At 29.6% G+C, this 25,766-nt stretch overlaps 1 protein-coding gene across 10 annotated transcripts in view; it reads right to left on the bottom strand.

Moving 5' to 3' along the window:
* LOC129921530 (potassium voltage-gated channel subfamily KQT member 4) overlaps window positions 1-25,766 on the bottom strand; it is a 331,029-nt gene that overhangs the window by 57,067 nt on the left and 248,196 nt on the right. For all 10 annotated transcript variants that reach the window (XM_056003398.1, XM_056003400.1, XM_056003392.1 and 7 more), the window contains one exon: window positions 14,356-14,490. In XM_056003398.1, coding sequence (XP_055859373.1) covers window positions 14,356-14,490 — 135 coding nt within the window. The remainder of the gene's footprint in view (window positions 1-14,355; window positions 14,491-25,766) is intronic.

Here is a 25,766-nt window from a genome sequence, read left to right as displayed (position 1 = left end):
ATATTAAATTTTCCATTTGATTGTTTTGAACCACTGAAGTAATAGCTTTTGAGGATCCTCAAATAATATTTTTCATGTCATCTGAAAATTTGATGAATATTTTTTCGCTCCTTAGTAATAGATTTTGGGGCCCCCAAATTAATATTTGATTGCTTCTAAACTAACGGGGTTCCTGAAAACTTATTTTTTGGAACCCTTCATATAATACTTTTGGAGCCCCGAAGTCATATTTTTTGGGGTTCCTTAGGAAATATTTAGTAATCCATCAACAAATGTAATTTAATTTAAAAAACAATTTTTTTTAATTTAATTTTTTTTGACGCCCTGAAGTAAAGGCTTTTGGGGCCCCTGGCGATTTTTTGGGGCCCCTAATGTATTATTTGTGGTTGCAATTATTTTTCAAGTAATATTTTTGGGGGCCCTAAGATAAAATTATAATTTTTCTTTTAAAAAAGCAGTTTATTTTTTTGGGGCCCCTGAGGTAGCCTTTTTATTAAATGAATATATATTGTGTGGCTACCAATGCATTATACATTACACTGAATGACATAATTTTTTCCCCTTGTATCCGAAGTGATTCAAATACATTTTAATTTATTTCGAAACTCAGTTTATGCTAACAGTTTACTTCTCTGCATTGTCTCGAGTAGGGGCCCTAGGGTCAGTCGGGGGCCCCGGGGCGCTGCCCCGCTTGCCCCAAGGGAGTGTACGCCCCTGGATGGCCATTTCTCGTCGTAAAACCATGATGAGTATTGGTATTAAAAAAAAAAAAAAAAACTTTTTATTTATTCTAAATGGCGGTTCCAAATTGTCGCCTTGAATAAGCGTTGAAATAGAATTTTCTTTTTCAAAATCGTAATGCTTCATTTTACTTGTTATCGGTCCCTCAATTCACTGCATCGATCCCAATCCTCCATCTATTGCCTAGAGACCTAAGCTATCAATAGGCGTTGCACGAGTTTCTTTAAGATTGCATGAGTTTCCAAAACTTTGACACCGTTTTTTTTCTTTAAATACAATTTTACCGATTTTTGGTTTTGGCATAGTGCCCACGATATTTACCTAAGTTAAAAATTTAACCAAATTTATCTTAGATTTTGGTATAACTGTTCATATTTAAGAATTCTAAAGTTTTGAAAACATAGACATCTCTCCAAAATAATCTTTCGATATGTGTCCTTATTTAGTAAGGATCTTAATCACTGGTCAAAATTCAAGTTTATTCAAAAAATAATGAATCACTTGTAACCTCAACGAATACACAACTACTTATCTATAATCCGTTCTTAACTTAGCTTAGTATAACTTTCAAACGATACGAGGTTAAAAAAATTTCGTTCATGGCTTCTGGTACGATACCCCCCCCCCCCCCCCCCTTCCTCCTTGTACAATATATTTTATTTTTACTTGAAATATACGCATACAATACAGGGCAACTTTATAATTCGAAAAATATATTCGTACTCGATATTACACATTTTTTTTTTTAATTTTTTTTTAATTAGGATTAAATTAACCCTGCTTGTGATATGACCAAAATGGAAAAGTTTGTGTTTTTCACAAACTTCTTTAACGATTTTGATAAAAAAAAATATAAACTGTTAAACGTAAGGCCTTGCTCTCAAAATAAAAATAAAAAAGAAATTGAAATGTTATTAACGCTGCTTGCCATAGAATCGTTCTCTTGAATTTTGACTTTCTCGTTAACGATTTAACCAATTTTAAGGACATTTTTTGAACGAAAACCTTTAATACTAAAATGAAGAAAACTTTCCAAAAAAACAATTTTTGGATTTAATAAATTTTGCGATTTTTTTTATTTTATCTGTAGATTAATACATTCTTCAGAACGGTTTTATAATTTTTGGGAAGTGTTTGAAAAAAAATATTTTTTCAAAAGAAAAATTTTCTAGTAATAGTAACTTTTGATTTTTTGCTGTTAAATTAGCACTAAAACTAATTATTGAATTGTTCACATGAATATTTAATACAAAATAAGAGAAATATTGTGCGGCTCGATGGTGCAAATGTATTATTATTTGTTAAGTATCTTTTTCAATTAAGTGCTTATTAAGTATTAAAATTATTGACTCTATAGAATAAGTTATATGACTTCAAAGATTTTAATCTTAACTCTGCAAAGTCATAAAAAAGATTACTACTATTACTATAATTTTTTCAGCTCGTCATTTGATTTTCCTTTAATTTTTTAATTACTTTAAAACTACACTTAGGAGCAAAAAAATGGAATCAAACTGGGTTTTGTAAAAACGGTAATTGATCAGGATGTAGTTGACACACATGAATGTTAATGGTACCATTGAAAAGCTTGAAATAAAAGCTTTAAGTAAATGAACTTAAAAATCTGTTCACTTTATAAAGATCCAATCAACATAAATGAATCATGTTAGGAAAAAAGACTGAAATTGAAACAGAGTGTACCTCCTCTGGAAAATTTAACATTACAAAAATGAAGTGCAATTTATTGACAGATAACGCTAATACTATCGTAAGGAAAAAAAGACTGCAATTTGAAACAGACAGTATCTGGAAAATTAACTTTAAAAAAAAATTAAGTGCAATTTATTGGAAGATAGCGCTAATACTATCGTATGCATTTTTATATTTTCCCCAACAATTCAAAGTAAGAAATTCAAGCTTTAAAATGAGACCATGAGACTTTAAAGAAAAAATATTTTACCATTGGAATTTTTGTTTTTAATATAAGAATTTATTTGATTCCGTTTTTTTGCTCCTAAGTGTAGTTCTAAGAAATGTATGAAAAGGTTTAGGTACTTCCAAAATTTAAAAAAAAAAAAACAAAAACAAAACTGTAATAACTGTGTTAGGTGTAAGTTTTCAACGACATTTTAAAAATTAAAATTATAAGTATTTTCAGACAGTATAAAATAAAATAAAAAAACACAATTAATAAGTTCATACTTAGCATCCAGAGACATAAAATAACTACTCAATTTAATTTAATTTTTGTTTTAATCTTTCAAAGCCACCTTTTTTTTTATTGATTTAAACTTCAAAGAGGACTTTATTTTTTCACTACCATTACATCAAGTTAGTATTTTTTTTTGTTTTTGAAATAAAACCAAAATTAAATTCTGACACAATACTCTCTCTCCCAACTGACACCAAGGATAAATACAACAGTCGGCACTTTGAAAATCCTTAAAATCCTGAATAAATAAAATAGCAATTCCCTAACACAACACAACGAATCGTTTGTAGCGCACACAGATTTAACAATATCCCTGAGAATAATAAAATGGAACATTTTTTGTTAAATGTTTGAAATACAAAAAAAAAAAAACAAGGCGGGAAAATTTCAATTTAATCTGACATAAATAGGGTTGCCATGCCAAGTCTAATAAATTATATTATTAACACAAATTCGAAGTAGTTTTAAATTCTTTTATGTATCGCTAAAATCAGGAATAAAATTAAATTCTTAAATCTTGAAAAACAGTAAGTTAATAAGTTGAATACTATTTATACTTAAGTGTGAAATGTTAATTAATTTATTTAGTTAAAAAGCACTAATTCTTAAAGCCCCCCAAATAATCTTGTTTATTTAAAAAAAGGTTTAACATTGCGAATAGAGTCAAATTCAGAAATCAAGTGGCAGAATTGAATTTAGGAAAAAAGTTCTCGTTGGCATCCCTGCAAAAGAATCACTCTCAACGGAATTATTTACAATATATGTAAGTAGGTTAAAATGACATTAAAAAGCTATGTTGAAATGTAGAAGTATATTTTCAAAAAAAAAAAAAAATGTTTGTAGATGTAGATATTTACAGGAAATGTAATAAAAGCTATATAATAGGAACCAGGACCATATTATTAGATTAAGCAAGGAGCAAATTAGGCAAAAGCGTTTTTAATGAAGACATTCAAATGTTATAATAATTAGACGATATATTTCATTTCCAACTTGAAATACCAGTTAATAGCTATATCTTTTTTAATTTTTAATATAATAAAATTGTAGTGCATCAGGTATGTATGTTGTAGGCATAAGGACTTTCATGCTAATAATATAGCCAATTATAAGGATTCAATTGAGAGATATAAATGATTTTATTTTGAAAGCTTTGGAGAAAAATTTAAATAGGATTAATGGCAAAAGCATTTTGTTTTTATTTGTATCTAGATAAATGTCATTAATATTTTTTTTTTCTCCGCAATAGAGAAGGATTCATTAGGACTTACCTCAAAGATTAAGGACACACGAACAATTTCAAATAGATAATTTTTATATTCTTTTTAGATTGGAATTTCTCGTATATTTATTGAATCCATTTACTTACATAATATAGGAGGATAATGCATGAAAGATGTGAATTTGGATATAATTTGATTTAGCTATAGCAGCATTTTATTTGAATTTTCAAGGAGTTAAGCGAGAAATAAAAAAAAAAACTAACTTGTATTTCGTGTTGTTGGAGTCCGTGTTTTTTGAGTAAGTATAGACGTTTTGGAATGCATAAGAATGCCTTAGAATAGTTTAGACTTTTATGTAGAGCAGAGTAACTTAAGATATATATTTTTGTATTTAAAGTTTTTAGGTATTTGAATATCGTATAATTTTGCACCTATACATCCTTTATGTATGTATATACACTTAAATGATCTGCAAATCTATTTTTAGAAGAAATGCCTTGACATTAAGATTCATTTCGTAATAATTTCTTTGGTTTGAATATTGGTTAAAAAAGTTACTACCTTTAATTATTCAAATGAATTAGTGACAAGTCCTTAATTTTTTACAAAATGATCTCTTTTTTACCGTATTGTATGAGGCTGACCCATAAACTTGGTTGGCGGTTTGGTTAAGAAAAACATAAAATATTAGTTAAAATAGTGAGAGATAAATTTAAGGGGAGCGGGTCATAATTCTGCTTGTTAAAAGGGAACGGGTCGTTATTCTGTATTCCAAAATTCTGTATGACCAAAATTCTGTATCTGAAGAAAAAATTCTGTATGAACATAATTCTGTATTCCATTATTCTGCTTTTCTATTATTCTGTATTTCAAAATTCTGTAAATCCAAAATTCTGTTTTTCAAAATTCTGCAAATCCATTATTCTGCTTTTAAAAATTCTGTAATTCTAAATCTCTACATTAAAACATGTCCCTCAAGTAAGCAGAGCAAGTACCCCAAAGTTATATCAAGTGCTCCCCTACTTTTGGAAAAACTTCATGTTCTGCTAACTCGATTTAAAGTTAGCAGAGCAATTACTAGAAAATGCCTTAAACTGTTAGTAAAAAATTCGAGTTTGGATTAATATATTCAGGTACCAAACAAAAATTCAAAAAAAAATTTTTTTTTACAAAAATAATTTTTTTTCTGTGATCTTCGAAAAAATTTTTTTTTTTTATTATCTTGAATAAATTAGTGCTTTGAGTTAAATACCTACCCAATTTTCGAAAAAAATTTAAGAGATTTTCCATTAAAAAAAAATATTTTCATTTTCCATACTAACTTGAATTTGATTTTTTTTTTTCAAAAAATTCCACTTTTTCGAAAAAATTGGACATAAATAATTGAATGTTCGAATAATTTGAATTAAGCGCTCCATTTTCCGATAAGTTTTCCGAGATTTTCATAATCTGCTGGCTTGAATTTCATTTTTCTCAATAAATTCAATTTTTTTCGACAAAATTCGATTGGAGTTATTAAGTGCATGACTAATTTGAGTTAAGTACCCTATTTTCCGAAAAATTTTCCGAAATTTTTCATTAAAAAAATATTTAATTTTCCATGTTTTTTTTTTGTTAGTTGTTCTTTCTTCGTTATTAAACATAAAACCATCGACATAAATTTATCCTTTCCTTTATTAGGTTTTAATAATTTAATATTTTCCATTTTTCTGAATTCATTTTATAACACGATTAACTCATAACACTTAACTTAAACTGTCGAACGCAAACTGCTTCAAGGTTCTGCATAGAAAATATCAAAAATCTGTACTCCAAAATTCTGTAAATGATATAAGAAAAATTGTTTTGATAATGAAAAAAGTGCGCACTTTTTTCATTATCAAAACAATTTTTCTTTTATCATTTACAGAATTTTGGAGTACAGAATTTTGGAATACAGAATTTTGAAATAAAGAATTTTGTGTTTACAGAATTTTGTGTTTACAGAATTTTAGAATACAGAATTTTGAATTTACAGAATTTTAAAATACAGAATTTTGAATTTACATAATTTTAAAATACAGAATTTTGGAATTAGAATTTTGGCCCATACAGAATTTCGACCCCAACCCTTGTTAAAATTCTGTACGACAAAATTCTATGGGGTCAAAATACTGTATGTCATTATACTGTAAATACAAAATTCAGTACGTCAAAATACTGTATGAACAAAATACTAACATGCAAAATTCTGTTTTGTAAAATTCTGTACGGCAAAATACTGTATATCAAAATTCTGTAAAAATGCTGTAAAAAAATATAGTTTTGATTATGTACAAAAGTGTGCGCGCACTTTTTTACATTATCAAAACTATATTTTTTTACAGCATTTTTACAGTATTTAAATATACAGAACTTTTATGTACAGTATTTTGACCAACCAGAATTTTGCTATACAGAATTTTGACTTTCAGAATTTTGCTCGTACAGCATTTTGCACATACAGAATTTAGACATACAGTATTTTGGCATACAGTATTTTGAATACAGAATATCTTGAAATTGAGTGATTTTGAGTTAAAACAACTTTTTTGTTTTGAATTTTTCGAAATCTAGGCCAGGGAAGGATGTTTTTAAAAAGGGCCCGAATTTATGTGTAAAATTATTAATTGTATGACCTCAAATTTTTTATAAAAATGCTTAGAAGACTAAGTCTAAGTCCATAAGTCTCATGGCCGATTTCATAAACATTCATAGTGCGGGTGGCAGACTGCCACTGGCAGTGGTGCAGTGGATGTAGAAAAAGAACATCTTTTCACCATTATCTCAGGATTTTGAATATGTAATTAATTGAAATTTTGTCCAATAATAATTTATTCTATTACCTACCTACAGTATAAATTTTGTTCATCTATCTATTAAAACAGAAAAGTTATAATCGATACATTTTTCCTGTCGCTTTTTCGTTTCATCTTGTTTCAAATCATTTTGATACGAAAGAAGTTTTCACTTCAAACAAAAAAAAAAAAACATTAGAATCTTGCAAACACTTTTAAAAAAATCATTTTGGAAGGTGAAAAACAAATTTTTTGGCTCCAAAATTGCTTCGAAAAATTTCAAAAGTTGGGGTTTAAACTTTTGAAACTTTTCGAAGCAATTTTGGAACATTGCGATGAAATTCAGAAACAACCTGCAACAGCTATGGACCTATAAAAAATAACAATTTCTTACTTTAAATACTCTCGAAGAGTTGGATTTAAGCGATTGTTGAAAATTTGGTCCAGTGAATCGATTTTTGATTCCAAGAAAAAAAATTAAATTTTGGGCTGTAAATGTCGTGTAATTTTTGCTCCTTATAAAAATATAGATTATCATAATTTATAAACATAGAGGTATGTAGACACTTTTTTTTACTTTTTCAGAACCGGTACTAGTTTTGTGTAAAACAAACTTTAAAAATATCAAAACCATGGGTTTTTTTAGGTATCTAATTCTAGGTCAAAAAACTTATGTAGTTTTTTACTGATTTTCGCTTCGTTCGTGAGTTTTTTTTTGTCTACATTCTTGATTATCTCTCATTAATTTTAAAAATCTGTAGAATGTTAAACAAATTTTAACTGCTAAAAAACCGTTACAAAATTATTATTATTCAATATGAATTGATAATTTCTGAAGAAGCTTTAAAAAGTGTAGTTTTCATTTTTCAAAAATTTTAATTTATTAAAATGCTTCTTGATTTTTTCTTTAGCATAATCATTTTATAATTTCTTGTGTTATCTTCTGCTGATAAAACAGTTTTTCACAAGAGAAAAAATGCAAGTTTTTTTAAAAAGTCTTTAAAAACCAACTTCCACTAGCACGAAAAAAAGCAAAAAGCAACTGAAAAACCAAAAAAAAAACTTCAATTTTATTTGTTTTGTTTTGCGGCGAGTAAGTGAATTTTACCTTTATATCTCTCTCTCATCCACACCGCAGACCACAATTTTTGTGATTTTATTTCTACCACTCGTATGAATATTTTATTAGTTTGTTCAAAAACTCAAAAACAATACTGCGGAGCTACACAACAAAAACATAAAACAGAGCCGAACGGATGCTGAATTTGACGACCAAGAGATATATGCAAAAACCACCTTTGGTGCTTATAATCCGATTAAGCTAGAACTAAAAATTGAGAATATTAAAAAAAGACCACTAACTCCTTTCACTATCAAACACAACATCGACATCGGACGACTCGACTATACCAAGAGTATAACTTCCAAAAATTTCAAGGCAACATCAGCAGCTATGACGTTAACACACAAAAACAGTCAGACCAAACTAAAAATTGAATTTAACCCGAATTTTTGTCCACGACAAAACGAATTGTAGATACACGAGCAAAAAGGACTTGGAACAGCAATGAAATCAAGCAATGGAACTAGCCAAAAGGATTAAGAGCCAGCAGTAAAGAAACAAAAGGAAGAAAGAAAAAAATACACAGAAATACTACCTTGAAGTAAATTGAATCTACATCCGGTAGAAACGGATGCCATATGCAAACTGTAAGTGGGTGGATGACTATGGTTAGACGTATACAAACGGACAATGACGTTGACGTTGGAATATATACTTTCAAAATGTCCTCTTTCATTCGATGTTATGTTCTTTTTATTTTGTTTTATAGTATAAAGGGTTTCTCTCTGTTTCATACACTCTGTGTTAGCATACGGTTATTGTGGTTCAAACGATGATGATGGAACCATACGTAATAAAAATTACTTCAATTTCTTTTGTATATGGACATGGGATGCCGAAGGGTTGCATGTTAGCGTGAAATTTGTTGTTAAATAAAAAATTTTTGCAAAAAGATAGTTTGTAAATAAATGACGATATTAGTTGTTGTGGTAGTTGTTGGCTCTGTGTAAATTCGTTGTTATTGATTATTCTTTTTTTGCGTTTGCCAGTGTTATGTCCTTTAAATAATACTTTTTTTTTCATTGTTTTATTATTAGTATGAGTATTTAATTATTTGTTTGATTATTAAATATGTTTAGTTTCTTCTTTATTTTTAAATGAAAAAAGCAAACAAAAATATTTTACTCTGACAATAAAGTTGACAGAATAATAGGTATGTAATACACTGAAGGAAAAAACGCAACTTTAACTTTTTTTTTGCAAAATTGAAACAACTTTGATTTAAGTACTTATATTTTAAAACCACAAAACCACTTTAAACTAACAATGTTCTACTTTGATTTTAAAATTATCGTCTTCAACGCAAAATCAATCCGAAAAAAATATGTGAATGAACGTGGTTTTAAGTTGTTCTTTTCCCTCAGTGTAGTTAAAAAATATAAAGAAGAAGTTATCAGATGCAAAATACAAAATATTTCATGTGCGTGAATGTTGTAAGGTAGTTATTGGTATCGTGATTTTTTTTTTTTTTAAATAAACACAAACATTGTGTTAGAATTGATCATTAAAAGCAACATAATTAACAAACAAAAAACAAATTAACTGAGTTAACGTAATATAAAAAAAAAAATAAAAATAAAAAAACAAATTAAGTATCGAATATTGGCAATATTTTCCACAAAAATGCTTTGATTACACGTTCAACGAAATCGGTCAACGCGTTGACTCTCTGACGTAAAAATGATTAAGAACATCTTTTGTAGGGTGTTTGTTTAAAAGATGTACCGTTTTGGAGGGAGGGGAGCTCTCATTTCACCTTTTTGTTTTTTACTTGCGATATAGGTACTATAGGGCAAGTTTAGGATTCGTAAAAAAAATCGAACTCGAGATAACAATTTTACATGACATTACGATGATGGAGAATGCCAAAAAAGTGGGTCTGGCAATTCTGTCTGTCTGTCTGTCTGTCTGTCTGTGTGTCTGTCTCTATCTGGAGCTGCAGCCTAAACGAGTGAAGTGATTTTCTTCAAACTTGGTAGTTAGCAGTTTTAGGTGATTCCCTAGAGGGGAAATTGAAATTTTTTTTTTATGACCAAAACTAACGGTACCTGTCATATAACGGAAATAGAAAAGTTAATTTTTTTCAAAAACGGCTCTAACGATTTTGATTAAAATTTTTGTGTGTAGTACAACACATAAGAGCCAACTTTTGAAATAAAAAAAATATTTTTTGTACCGTTATTAACGGTACCTGTCATAGAACGGTTTTTTTCGTTTCTGAATATCTCGTACAAAATTAACCCGATTTAAATGAAAATTTTTATACAAAAGTGTGTAAGTAAAGATAATAATAAAATTTTAGAAAATTTTCAAAAAACTCATTTTTGGTTTTTTTAAAAATATTTCAAAATTTTTTTTGAAAAATCAATTTTTTTAAAAAGGAACAATGAAAAATTTTGAAATTTAGTTTTTATGTGTAAATTAATTATTTCTTAAAAATGGCATACCAACTTTTTTTTTTTAAAATGTTACAAAATTTTTATATATAAAAAATTATTTTTTTAAAAAACGGCTCCTACAATTTTCGAAATTTTTTTTCTAAAAATACCTTTTTATACAAGAAATAAAATGGCATATTTTTTTTTTTTTTAAGATAATTTAAAACGGAGTTTAATTAATTATAAAAACAGATTTAATTTTTTTATACTACTTATGAAATTTTAAATTTCTTGAATAAAAAGCTTTAACATTATAGTTACTTTAAGCATAAGAGGAAGTACGTGCGACCCCAGTCGTGCAATTTATTTTTTTTTTTTTACAATACAAAATTTTTTTTATATGGCCATGGCATTGATGTTGGATGCAAATTTTTTTTTTGTTTAACAATAGGTAAACCAAAAACCATTTATATAGGTATTCTAAGCTACATTTTAAGACCATAGCCATTATTATTGGTTGCGGCGCTCCGTTCCTATTCTATAAGCGTTTGAAGGTAGCCATATTGATTTTTTTTTCGATTTTTTTGAAATCAAATGAGAAAATTTTTTAATTTTTTTTTTCTAATTTTTCGACAAAACTTAAGTAATTTTACATTTATATTCGTTTAACAATCTTATCAGAATTAATTTAAGACTTTTATCTTAAATGTGCATTGCGTATATCTTGAAATATTAACATTTCAATGCAACAATGTCAAACAAATTTTCGCTTGATTTTTCTTTGAGAGCTTTCATGAAACCTCATTTTCTCCGCTTTTTTTTACAAAATATTTTTGGAAAATTTTAATTTTTTTTAATTTTTTGCGTCAAACAGTGTGATAATCAAAGTTTTGCGAATCAACGCGTTGACACTGCTCAGTAAACGTCACGTTGACACACCTGACGTAATTTGGGACAACATTGACGCAATAGTGACTATCATTGTATTATGCATTCACACTGTGAACGTTGACGGTGAGATGACAGAGAGAATATGGATTTTTTTGAGACGTCAGAGAGTCATGGCGTTGACCGATTTCGTTGACCGTGTAATCATAGCTTAATATTGAAAATTTCATGTCAAAGTTTTTGGCGTTCTGTAGTTACTCTTGAGGAAAAAGAAAGCCAAATTTTGTATTTTTAAGTTTTAAAATTATTTAATAGATAATGTAATTTAATCATCAGACTTTAAATAGAATCAAAATAATTAATACTATAAAGGGATCATTAAGGTGGGTCAAAAAAAAAATCTAATTTTTTTTTTTTTTTAGTTTGTACCCCGAAAAATAGATTGCTAGACACCTCTAGAAAACACACACCAAATTTGAGCTCTTTATATTAATGGGAAGGTCGTCCGCTTCGAAATTTTCTATTTTTACATCAAATCCTTTTTTTATAAATCGACTTTTTTGCAAATTTCTTTACATATTCTTGTAGGAAATTGAATGCTCTACAAAAAAGGTCTCAGACACTTTTTTTTCGTTTATCTAACCGTTTAATAGATATTTGATGTCCAAAAATCCAGAAAATCTTTAAAAATTCGTTTTTTGTTCTTAACTTTGTAACAAATTGAAAAATTATTATAATCAAACGCGCAACACATATTCTTGTAGGAAATAGATTGTTCCACAAAAAAGGGGTTAATAACTTTTTTCATTAATCTAACCATTCTAAAAATATTCGAGGTAAAAGTTAAAAAAAAATTATAAAAACAATTTTTGCTTTTAAAAATTTTCTAATTCACTAAAAATTCATTATTTTCAAAAAAGCAAGATATATTCTTGAAGGGGCTTAAACGTTCTACAAGGAAGTCCTTGACATCAAATTAACTGCTTTAACCGTTTAGAAGATCATCCTTTTTCTCACTTTACCCCATTTACAAAAACTAGAAAATGAAGGGTTCTAACATGTTATAGACCAAAATTTAAAATTCAAAATTGTAATTTTCGGGTCCTGAATTTGAAAAATGTATTTGAAGCTACCTGGAAACGCCAGAAATAGAAAGCACACGATGAGAACTTCTAGAAAGTTAAAAGCAATTTAAAAAAAATGCAGTGTAGCCGTAGCCTTACATTCTAATATCTCACCTATTACTTTTCTTGATAAAAGCAAGAAAAATATTTCTCGTAATAAATAAAGAACCGGAATAAAATAGTGGTCTGATTAGAAAAAAACATTACAGGATGTTAATAATTTAAGTTGCTTCCACAAACCTTCTTTAGTATTTTTAACCATGTTTCCCTGTTAATTTCTTATCGTTTAAAAATGATTACAGATTCTAGAACAGGTTCTAGAAGCGTACAAAATAAAAATATTTTAGATTCGTCAAAAATGCTGAATCACAATTAAACTTATATTTGGTATAGCAATTCAATCGCTTTTCTTAAGCATATTGAAAACACACTAAAAGCTATGAAAGACAACTTATGTGAAAATTAATAAAAACTTAATCAAGCGACTTATACTTGACTATACTTAAGCTCGAGAAACATCCTTTCATCAAAAAATTTATTAGCTGGATCCTGTTCAAGATGAATTTATGGTTTAACTTATTTTTCATCTAAAATCTTTTTTACCCATTAAAAAAAAGTATGATTTAAATGATATTTTAACCACTAAATTATAATTCCATTCCTAGGATTGTTCCCACACTTTAATTCCGCGAAATTCTTGTTTTAAGTAACCACCATGAAACCGAACTTTATCAGTCTATTATGATTTCTTACAAATACACAGCTATAAGAAAATTTATTTATAAATTAAAATTTATTTTAAGAATGATTTAAAAAAATGAATTCAACGATGATTCAATTAAAACTAATAAATTGAAATATCATGATTAGGATCAAATACCAAACTACCTTGTGAAAAGTTCAACAGCACAAACTAAGCCATCTGCACTTTTTGCCGCATAATTGCAACATCAACCATAATCTCTTTCGCCAATCTAAAATCCATATAAAATTTAAAGTTCACTAGCCCAACATTAACAAGGTACAGTTTAAGGAATCCTTTCATTCCTTTGCAGCAAAGCTCTATACACTTCCCTAAGTAATTTAACTCCACATGCAATAACATCATTTTAGTTTCAAGTGTTGCAGTTTAAAAAAAAAAAAAATTGCTGCATGCTTCCCGCCATAAGGAAGTTATTATGTGGCCGCTTCACCGGCAATTATAAAGTCAAACCTTTTCCATCGCGTGACATCACATTCAATAATAATTATATTTTTTTTCCTTCTTTAATTCGATTTTTTGTTCATTTTTAGTTCCGGTCACGCAGAGCATAATTTATATATGTAATACCTCTACACAATTGTTTGAAACTGTTAACCTACCGACCGACTTTATTTTTTTTTACTCCAACAAGGACATGCACTTTACCAGAGTCCCAGTGGGGTTTTTTTTTTATTGAAACATGGAAACTATATTTTTCATCCGAACAATGTGCGACCGTGAATTTAATATTGCATTCTAACTAACATTAAATTTATAAGGATCAAATTGTTGTTGTTGTCGATTGTGATTATTATTTTCTGTTGGTTTAAAAATAGTGAAAAATATGCAAAATGGTACATTTCCTGTGCACAGGATTATTATTAGCATAAAACGTGTGTTATATTGGTGCGTGAGTTTGCTAATATAGAGTGTATTGTTTATGTTTTGTTCATTATTTATTTTTGAAATATTTATACTCAAACAAAAGCTACAAACAAGCACAATTAGCTATAGAGGTGGCGTTTTAAAAACATGAAACTTAATAAAATGTTTAAAAAAAAAAGAAATTAAATAAATAAAATGAATAAATAAAAAAAAAATAACTTACCGGAAAAAGAATTCCACTGTAAACCAAATTACTACTAATATCTCCATCCTAAATAGTATGTATAATGCTTCCTTTTCGTATTCTTCGATTGTGGAAAACACGCTTAAGGCCAGGCACGTGAACACCATTAAAAAACTGTAAAAAGAAAATTAATAAAATTAGTTTTTATTTTAATATATTTGTTTCAATATTTTGTTTAAAAGACACTAATAAAAAGATTTTTAAAGACAGTTTTCATTTTTTTTATATCTATTATTTGCTTTGTTTGTTTCGAACCTAATAGGATTTAAACCACAACGTTTTTCTAAATACAACTTTAAATTTTTAGAAGACTGGTCAAACTGCACTGAAAAAAAAAATCCATTTATAACTAACATTTTAGAGCGTTGAAATTTGTGCTTTTTGTTAAACAAAAAAAAAAAAAAATACTTTCACATGAAAGTGATTTTTATTTTCATTTATTGGATGCTCTTATTCACCACACCTCAAAAAAAGCACAATGAAGCTCACAAAAACAATATTAAAATAATTTATTAAAAACAATCATTTATTATGAAAAAAGTGAAAAAATCACTTCCATCACACAAAAATCCATTTTTTTATATAAAAACCTATAATAAATTTTATACCACCTCAAAGCTTATTGCTTCAGCTCAAAATATGTATATCGACCATGTCGATTAAGCATCTACAAAAAGAGCTAGAATTTTTTGAACTCGATTAATTTTCATAAAAAAAAGCACAAAAAAAAAATATAATTTTATGTTCTCACGCTATTGAATCAATTTTTTCAATGAAAACCTATAAAAAATTGTATATCATGTAAAAGCTTATAATTTCACCTTTCATATGACGTTTCAAAATTATTTCTGCGATGCCTAGAAAATAAGTTAGAATTTTTTAAAGCCAACCATGTCGAAATTTCAAACTGAGAATACGATACTTTCCACACTGGTGTCTGATCATGGGCAACAGATCTCCACTTCTTTAATACGAACAAATAATTCGGCAAACCTACATTCAAATACTATAAAACACAAAAAACATACTCAAAATCTGTATCTTTGTTCAACAATATTAATTTGAAATGCAATCTTTTATAAGAATTAGATTATGCTTAGAAGTTAGATTATTATTGCATACCCTGCATCAATACCATTTTTTCAATAAACAGATAGGTATCAGAAATAAAAAAAGGATGTAATACAGATACAGGGTGTTTGAACCGAAGATGTTTCTTACGGAACGAATTTCACACAACCATGCTTAAGAGGGGGTGTCCCGTCACATAAACGGCTCAACGCATTGCAACGTTTATATATTGGTGGATAAATTTCGCATTTGTAAAGATAATCGAATGAAATAAATTTTATTATTTAGTTAATAAACAAGGCTTGAATTATTTGATCTTATAATTTCTAAATTTGAGCAATTGTAATTTAGAGAGCATAAAAAGCGACAATTTTGGTCATTGTTTAGTACGACCTATTTATTTTGTGTTTGTTTCTTACTCAGACTAAAAATTTTATTTTTCTTAATACTATTTTAGATTGAGATTGAATCAATCTAAATAGTAAAGCTATTTTGAAAAACTAAAATTTTGTTTTTTATAGAAAAAAATTAATCGGAACTTATGTTACTTTTCTTGACCTTGCAATGTTTGGACAGGTGTAACTTCTGCATACATCAATATAATTCATCAAAATAAAAAGTTTTAAGAAGCTCAACTGAAATATTACTACCTTGATGATGAAAAAAATGTCGAGTTTAAAGGTATCAAACAAAGAAAAGTGTTCAAAAAGGAGTTTTTATATTTACTTTTTCAGATATCATAATTTAAATATTTTTTTTTACAAAGTAAAATTTTGTTCTTCATTTTACTTCTTTTTCCCTAAAATTCTCAAAAAATAATATTTTTTTTTTGAAAAAAACTCAAGGTAGTAATATTTGAGTTGAGCTTCTTAAAACTTTTTATTTTGATGAATTATATTGATGTATGCAGAAGTTACACCTGTCCAAACATTGCAAGGTCAAGAAAAGTAACATAAGTTTAGATTAATTTTTTTCTATAAAAAACAAAATTTTAGTTTTTCAAAATAGCTTTACTCCTTAGATTGATTCAATCTCAATCTAAAATAGTATTAAGAAAAATAAAATTTTTAGTCTGAGTAAGAAACAAACACAAAATAAATAGGTCGTACTAAACAATGACCAAAATTGTCGCTTTTTATGCTCTCTAAATTACAATTGCTCAAATTTAGAAATTATAAGATCAAATAATTCAAGCCTTGTTTATTAACTAAATAATAAAATTTATTTCATTCGATTATCTTTACAAATGCGAAAGTTATCCACCAATATATAAACGTTGCAACGCGTTGAGCCGTTTATGTGACGGGACACCCCCTCTTAACAAAAAGATCCAATCAAAAATCGATGCTGGTCACCTTGTACAAAAATATAAAAAAAAAACACTCTGCTTACCTGACGAAATTCTATTTATTATACTTATCCTCTCTTGCCTCAAATATTCTATTTTCTACACAGGTATTTAGGTTAGGTATCCTTTCAATATTATAATTCTCAAATACACAAAAATTCCTTTCAAAATATTCTCCTCCTCAAAATCATCTATTTATCCTCGTAATATTCACAAACTTAATCAATAGAATTCCTTTCAGCTTTACCATCCCTATAATATATCTGCAAAATAAAGGTAAGTACATTTTTTCCTATCCGTCAAATACACACAACCTCTCTCTCTCTCTGAAACGATGTCCTTTATATTCTATCATTTAAAAGAATTGTAATTATTTTTTCCAAGGATCAATTTTTATAATCTCCATAAATGAGTAGAAAAAAAAAAAAAAAGAAATAAGACCATAAGCCATTTTATTTTTATCAAACAGAATTTTGTGTACAGTTAGCGGTTCTGGTTACAGTGAAATTACTATCATTTCATTGAATATGGCAATCAAAATCAGTCAACGAGTTTGATGCAAATCCATGCGAAGTACGCTTCATTGGCGAAATTGATTTTTCTCTTGCAATTTTAGTTGCGATTTCTTTTTTTTTATTTTGCCAATAGAGAAAAATTCTTAAGGGCATGTTGGGTATTTGTGAAAAAAATTAGTCAAAATTGACTTTAAAAATTTTTTGACAGTTTGTTGAAGAATTTCTGAAAATTGAGAAGAGTGAAACGATATTTATAAAATAATCCTAAAAAAAATTAAGTCTGTTCCCGGAAACTGTGTAAGGATCTGGAAAAAATAAAAAAAAATTCATATAATTTTCGTTTTTTGCTTAAAGGACAAAACCATTCGTCCTCCGGAGTGAATGCAATTTCTCGTTGAATTGAATATTTTATTTTGCATTTTTGAAGTTATACTTCTTATGGGAGGGTGAGTATGAAAATTTACTTTTTGACAAGAATGTCAAAGGGATTATGACGCGATCACCCTGGGTAGCAGGGCTGTCGTTTCACCTTTAGAGTAGGCAGTACTTTAGTATTTAAAAATGCAGTACGCCGCAGTACGGCAAACATAAAACACACAACACGTTGCAAGTTACATGTTTCATGTGGCAAGTTGCATGTGGCAAGTTGTATGTGGCAAGTTGCATGTGGCAAGTTGTATGTGGCAAGTTGCGTGTGGCAAGTTCTAGTGGGAAGTTGCATGTGACAAGTTGCATGTGGTAATTTCCATGTGGCAAGTTGCCAGGGTCGCAAAAAGCTCACATTTCAGCTCAGCTCAAATTTGAGCTAGGTACCATAGCTCAGCTCATTTGAGCTGAGCTGAAAGTGAGCGCCCCAACTTCCAACGCCTATATCTCGGAATTTTGAAGAAAATGGAAACAAAATTTTTTGATGCCAAAAGGTAGCTGGGACTCTAACCTACATTTGGGTACAACTCTCATCCCTGTAGGTCCACGCGTTCTCAAACCGGGAGAACTTAAAAGTAAAAAAAAAAATACGCACGATTCTGAAAAAATAGGCATGATGTGGCGGTTTAACATGGAAGGCGATTTTTTAAAAGTCTGGCAATGTGCAAAGCGTAGGCCCATGACACAAGCTATCATTTGGCATCACTCCCAAAAATTGCTCTCAAACGGTTTAGCTTCCAGGAGCGTTCAAAGATTCGGGGATTTTTCGAAACAAAATTTTACCCCAACTTTCAAAGGCGATTTTCTCGGAATTTTGAAAAAAATCGAAAAACCGGATTATACCACTATCGGGTAGCTGAGAATATAAGCTTTCATATGGCACCACTCCCCTGTCTCTAGATCAAAGCGTTCGAACGCCTATATCGCGGAATTTTGAAGAAAATGAAAAAAATAATTTTGATGCTAAAATTTAGCGGGAACTCTAACCTACATTTGGGTACAACTCCCATCCCTGTAGGTCCACGCGTTCTCAAACCGGGAGAACTTAAAAGTAAAAAAAAATTAGCCACGATTCTGATAAAATAGGCATGATGTGGCGGTTTAACATGGAAGGCGATTTTTTTAAAATCTGATAATGTGCAAAGCGTAGGCCCATGACACAAGCTATCATTTGGCATCACTCCCAAAAATTGCTCTCAAGCGGTTTAGCTTCCAGGAGCGTTCAAAGATTCGGGGATTTTTCGAAAAAAAAAAATTACCCCAACCTTCAAACGCGATTTTCTAGGAATTTTGAAAAAAGTCGAAAAACCGGATTATACCGGAATTCAAATGAGCTGAGCTATGGTACATAGCTCAAAAGTGTGCTAGCTCAAAATTTGAGCTGAGCTGTGAGCTGAGCTGTGAGCTGAGCTCAGCTAACTTTTGAGCTTTGTAGCAACCCTGCAAGTTCCATATTGCTACTACTTGTGCTGAAGCACACACAATTCTCATAAAATTACCATATCGCACATTTTATGCGCAATTCATTTACTTTCGTTAACCATCAACCGTACGTTCTGAACCGCACAACATGAGTAAATTTCACAGAATAAATTGAAAACTACATGGACGCAAGGAGGATGAAAGAATTAATATATTGTTCACTTGATAAAAATGTAAAAAAAACTAAGTGTGGATTATTTACTTCATAATAGAAATTAAAAATATCAAATAAAATTAATTTACATAATACTGAATGAGAAGTATAACTTCAGTCGCGTGTACATGTGTACACACACTCTTTTTTTGTATCCTTTTATTTTTATCAGAAAGGTCTTTGTTTTTTTTATATTTTTTTTTATTTTTATTTAATCCGCAGTTCATTTAACTCAATAGAAATATTTAAATTTATTTATTTTCTTGCAATTGCAAAAAAAAAAGGTAAAAAAATCAGAATGAGAACATTTTTCATTGTTAGGAATTTTGATTGATTGCACATTGAATGGAACGAGGATTACCAATGAATGGGAAATACTCTTATTCAAGTAGAGTATACATAAATAAATAAAAAAAATATGATTTTTTATTGAAAACAAACTGAAACTATTGCAACATATATTTTTTATGGTTAATGATGTAGGTTTAGGTAGGTATACAGAGATTTTCAAATGTGTTGGAGCAATTTATCATTTTTCATTATTTTTAGTATATTTTTATCTGGCAGATGTATATTATGTAGGTACTCATATATCAACCTTTATATTCACCTATTGTGCTGAGTTAATGATGTGCATGAAGAAATCTGTTGGTGGTGCTTTGTATGACGATGATGAATGGACATAATATTCTATATTTTGATATGTGTTAATTAGAAACTGAAAATAGTTTTTAAAAGTTAAAATGGCTTAAATTGAATCGTAGATAACATTTTTTTGTGACAACAAAAATCTAGAAATAAAAGAATTGATATTTCAGTTGAATGGACTTGAAATTTGGAAGCGAGAGGTTTGAAATTGTGTGCTAATATTATTATTTTTTTTTTTTATAAAAAAATAGGTGTTGAAAAAAATAAGATCATAATATAAGGATAAGATTGGTCATTTGTCTTCATATAAACTGGAATAGATTTGGTTTTTTATGAGGGAAGAGCTTAGTAAACTGACTTTTTTTCAAGAAGCGAAAATGCAATTACCTACTTGAGTTTTTGAGAAAATAATAATCTAATTACAATTTCTTTAAATATTAAGAAACGTTTTAGCATCTCTTATTTTTAAAACTAAGAACAACTTTTAAATAAAAAAAGAGGTTGTCTGTAAAGCCGGTTTACGGACGATGATTTTACGTGATAACGTCGTAAGAAAACAGGTTGTGTGCTTTTAAAATGAGTCAATTGAAGCGTTATCGTGTGGGTCATAGAAAGCTAATTTTTTTTTTGAATTGTAGATAATTTAAAGGACTACAATAATATTTTATTTTCTTAGCCAATACTCGCACCGTTTGCAAAATAATAAGGCAAGAGTTTGCTAAACAAAAAAACGACTTTGACTTAATATTACTTATTTTTTATTTGTTTCAACAAAAAGATTGTGCACTAAATTGATAGAAAATGTTGTAACGAACAATTCATTGCTTTATTTTTTGCCGTAGGACATTCTGAAGTCGAGTTATTCCCAAAAAAAGATATTTTTGGGTGTTTTCGCACCGGTTTTGCATGCGTTCATTTATCAATAGCTCGGCCATCTTTGGAGATAAAGAGCTGATTTTTTCTGTAAAATGCAGGACATAAACAGGGCTACAAAATAGGTTGGAAAAATGTCAATCATGATATAAGCTTTTTTCGAAATAATGACAAAAATGTGTTTTTTAACAACAAGAATTTGACTTTAAATGGTTGCCATTTTATATTTACTCACTCAAATACAATGAAATTACATACAACGATAGAAAATATTATAAGGAAGAGAATGTAAGTTTATTTTTTGGTCTACGATAACCTGGAGCAAAGATATTAGCTTAGAAGTAAAGTATCCCAAAAAATGCATTTTTGTGAATAACTCCGCTAAAAAGAATGATCAGGTGGTGAGAAATTGGGTTTAAGCCTTTTAAATATACCCCTATCGATCCATGAAATAAAAACAGACAGTGCCTCTCATCGCAAACTCAAATGACGCTTTGACTGGAGTATTTATGTTCTCAGGCTTTTTTTTTTCAGGCTTTCAATTTTTTTGTTTGACAACCTATACAAAATTTTATACAATGTGAAAGCTTATTATTTCACCTTTCATATCAATCTCATTTCAAAGATGCCTACAAGAGAAGTTAGAATTTTTGAAGTTATACTTCTTATGGGAGGGTGGGTATGAAAATTTACTTTTTGACAAGAATGTCAAAGGGATTATGACGCGATCACCCTGGGTAGCAGGGCTGTCGTTTCACCTTTAGAGTAGGCAGTACTTTAGTATTTAAAAATGCAGTACGCCGTAGTACGGCAAACATAAAACACACAACACGTTGCAAGTTACATGTTTCATGTTACAAGTTGCATGTGGCAAGTCGTATGTGGCAAGTTGCATGTGGCAAGTTGTATGTGGCAAGTTGTGTGTGGCAAGTTGCATTTGGCAAGTTGCGTGTGGCAAGTTGCATGTGGTAATTTCCATGTGGCAAGTTGCCAGGGTTGCAAAAAGCTCACATTTCAGTCACAGCTCAGCTCAAATTTGAGCTAGGTACCATAGCTAAGCTCATTTGAGCTGAGCTGAAAGTGAGCTGAGCTGAAAGTGAGCGCCCCAACTTCCAACGCCTATATCTCGGAATTTTGAAAAAAAATGAAAAAATTTTTTTTGATGCCAAAAGGTAGCGAGGACTCTAACCTACATTTGGGTACAACTCCCATCCCTGTAGGTGCACGCGTTCTCAAACCGGGTGAACTTAAAGGTAAAAAAAAGTTAAGCCCGATTCTGAAAAAATAGGTATGATGTGGCGGTTTAACATGGAAGATGATTTTTTAAAAATCTGAGAATGTGCAAAGCGTAGGCCCATGACACAAGCTATCATTGGGCATCACTCCCAAAAATTGCTCTCAAGCGGTTTAGCTTCCAGGAGCGTTCAAAGATTCGGGGATTTTTCGAAAAAAAAATTTACCCCAACTTTCAAACGCGATTTTCTCGGAATTTTGAAAAAAATCGAAAAACCGGATTATACCACTATCGGCTAGCTGAGAATATAAGCTTTCATATGGCACCACTCCCCTGTCTCTAGATCAAAGCGTTCCAACGCCTATATCGCGGAATTTTGAAGAAAATGAAAATAAAATTTTTGATGCCAAAAGATAGCGGGGACTCTAACCTACATTTGGGTACAACTCCCATTCCTGTAGGTCCACGCGTTCTCAAACCGGGAGAACTTAAAAGTAAAAAAAAAATAGGCACGATTCTGAAAAAATAGGCATGATGTGGCGGTTTAACATGGAAGGCGATTTTTTAAAAATCTGACAATGTGCAAAGCGTAGGCCCATGACACAAGCTATCATTGGGCATCACTCCCAAAAATTGCTCTCAAGCGGTTTAGCTTCCAGGAGCGTTCAAAGATTCGGGGATTTTTCGAAAAAAAATTTTACCCCAACTTTCAAACGCGATTTTCTCGGAATTTTGAAAAAAATCGAAAAACCGGATTATACCACTATCGGCTAGCTGAGAATATAAGCTTTCATATGGCACCACTCCCCTGTCTCTAGATCAAAGCGTTCCAACGCCTATATCGCGGAATTTTGAAGAAAATGAAAATAAAATTTTTGATGCCAAAAGATAGCGGGGACTCTAACCTACATTTGGGTACAACTCCCATTCCTGTAGGTCCACGCGTTCTCAAACCGGGAGAACTTAAAAGTAAAAAAAAAATAGGCGCGATTCTGAAAAAAAAGGCATGATGTGGTGGTTTAACATGGAAGGCGATTTTTTAAAAATCTGATAATGTGCAAAGCGTAGGCCCATGACACAAGCTATCATTTGGCATCACTCCCAAAAATTGCTCTAAAGCGGTTTAGCTTCCAGGAGCGTTTAAAGATTCGGGAATTTTTCGAAAAAAAAAATTTACCCCAACTTTCAAAACCGATTTTCTCGGAATTTTGAAAAAAGTCGAAAAACCGGATTCTACCGGAATTTTTTTTTTATGATAAAAAAAGAAATATTTTACTAAAAAAATAGAAATATATTTACTATCAAAAACACCAAGAGAAAAGATCACGAAAAATTATGTCTTATTTATAAAAATATCTACGTGTTAAAATAATTCCATCAATAACTAGAACCAAACATCTTAAGCTATGGTGTTTTATAAAAGTTTAAAATATCTTCATATTTCATTATACTTTCCAAATAAAAATCAATGTATCCTCTCACCCATCACAGCTCAGCTCAGCTCACTTTACCTTAGCTCACCCAACAGCTCAGCTCAACCATCAGCTCAGCTCACTTTCAGCTCAGCTCACTTTCAGCTCAGCTCAAATGAGTTAACCATATATAGTACGTTCTGAACCGCACAACATGAGTAAAGTTCACAGATTAAATTGAAAACTACATGGACGCAAGGAGGATGAAAGAATTAATTTATTGTTCACTTGATAAAAATGTAAAAAACGAAGTGTGGATTAATTAATTTAATAATAGAAATTAAAAATATCAAATGAAATTCATTTATATATGTATACTGAATGAGAAGTATAACTTCAGTCGAGTGTACATGTGTACACACACTCTTTTTTTTTAAAGTCAACCATGTTGAATTTCCAGACTGCGATTACGGTACTTCCCACACTGGTGGCTGTTGGGGGGGCAACAGATCTCCACTGTTGTTTTGAGGTTTTTCGCAAGTTTCTTGATTTAACATTGTGTAGCTTAAAGTTAGTCTATCGATATGAGTGATATACCAAATGAAAGGTAATTGTATCAGGATGCTCATAAGAGTTTAATAAAATTTATATCTGCTCTTGGTTAAAAGTTATAACCTGTTGAATTCTAAAATTTTTTTTTACCGTTATCTCAAAATTGTGTTAACGAAAATTATTGAAACTTCACACACATAAAGTCGTAGTCATAGTCTATCATTACTGCATTTACTTTATTCCTGTATCTATTAAAGAAAAAAAGATAAAAATAAAAAACGATGAAAATCGGTTAAAAACGGTCAAAAAACTTGTTTTTTTAAAAAACTTGTTTCTCCCGTTATTTACTCAAAACTCACGAAACGATTCCAATGCACATGTATGCATAAGGCTAAAACCTACATGTCCTATAAGTTTGAGATTTTTTGAACGCTCCAAAAAAAAGCTAAAAATCAAAAACTACCCAAAAATTCAACCAAAAAACAAGGTGTTTTTCAAAAATTCATATTTCGAAACGCAGAGTGTTGGAAAAAAATCCGTATGAGATGCCTAATTTTTACTTGCGATATAGGTACTAACTTGATAGTTATGTATTCGTTCAAAAAACTTCAAACTTGCTATGTAGCAGTTTTTGGAGACTCTCCAGAGGGGTTTTTGGAATTAATTTGTTTGGACCAAAAATAACGGTACCTGTCATACAAAAATTTCGGAAAAGTTTAATTTCACGAAAACGGCTCCAACGATTTTGTTAAAAAAATTCAAATGTTAGTTTTTAAATAAGGTCTATCTTTTGAAGAAAACTTTTTTTTTTGAAAATCATTATTAACGGTACCTGCCATAGGACTGCTTTTTTCAAATTTTATTTTCTGCAAAACTGCTTATTGTATTTCACCGAATTTTTTATACAAAAGCATTTATGTACTTTAAATATAAGCCAAAAATAAAATTTGAACATTTTTTTTGTTGAAAAATCAAATTTTCGAAAACGGGACATTGAATTTTTTTGAAATTTTGTTTTAAGATGTTGATTAGTGATTTCTACAAAATGGCATACCAATTTTATTTAAAAACTGTTTTTTCAAAAAATTATTTATAAAAAACTAGTTTTTTAAAAAACGGCTCTAACGATTTGAAATTTAAGAGCAAGTTCGTGCGACCCAGTCGTGCATTTTATTTTTCCTCTCATCTTTCACCTGGTATCTTTAGAATTGTCAAAAAAAATTTCCTTTAACCAAAATCATCATTTTGTCAAAGCCCCAACACGTGTACAACGTTCAAACAAAACGTTATAGCTTAGTTTCAAAATTTTGTAGAATTTTTTCTTGAATGCAATTATTCTTAAATTAATCTCATCTATCTAAAGCAAAAAAAATCAATTCTCTACGACTTCGCGTTTAGATTTTAGACCATATTTCATCTTTCCGTTTTACCCCTGTTTACCCTATTAAATGACGGAATTTTTAAAAATCCTTCATTTGGATTAAGCTTTAGGTTATTATCTTTCGAATAAGCTATAGAAGATTTTTGTACCTCTAGTAGTTTATTTTTAATTTTTAATTGAAATTTTTTGATGCACTGCGAAAGTGCGAGGGTGTAACGTTAGAAAATGGGGTCACTTTTTATTTTCGGACGAACAAACTTGGGCAAACTCTTGAAATGCAAGATTGTTCTACAT

Source organism: Episyrphus balteatus, chromosome 1 (assembly GCF_945859705.1).
Source record: "Episyrphus balteatus chromosome 1, idEpiBalt1.1, whole genome shotgun sequence".
Taxonomy (NCBI): Eukaryota; Metazoa; Arthropoda; class Insecta; order Diptera; family Syrphidae; genus Episyrphus; species Episyrphus balteatus.
This window is presented reverse-complemented; position numbering and strand designations above follow the sequence as displayed.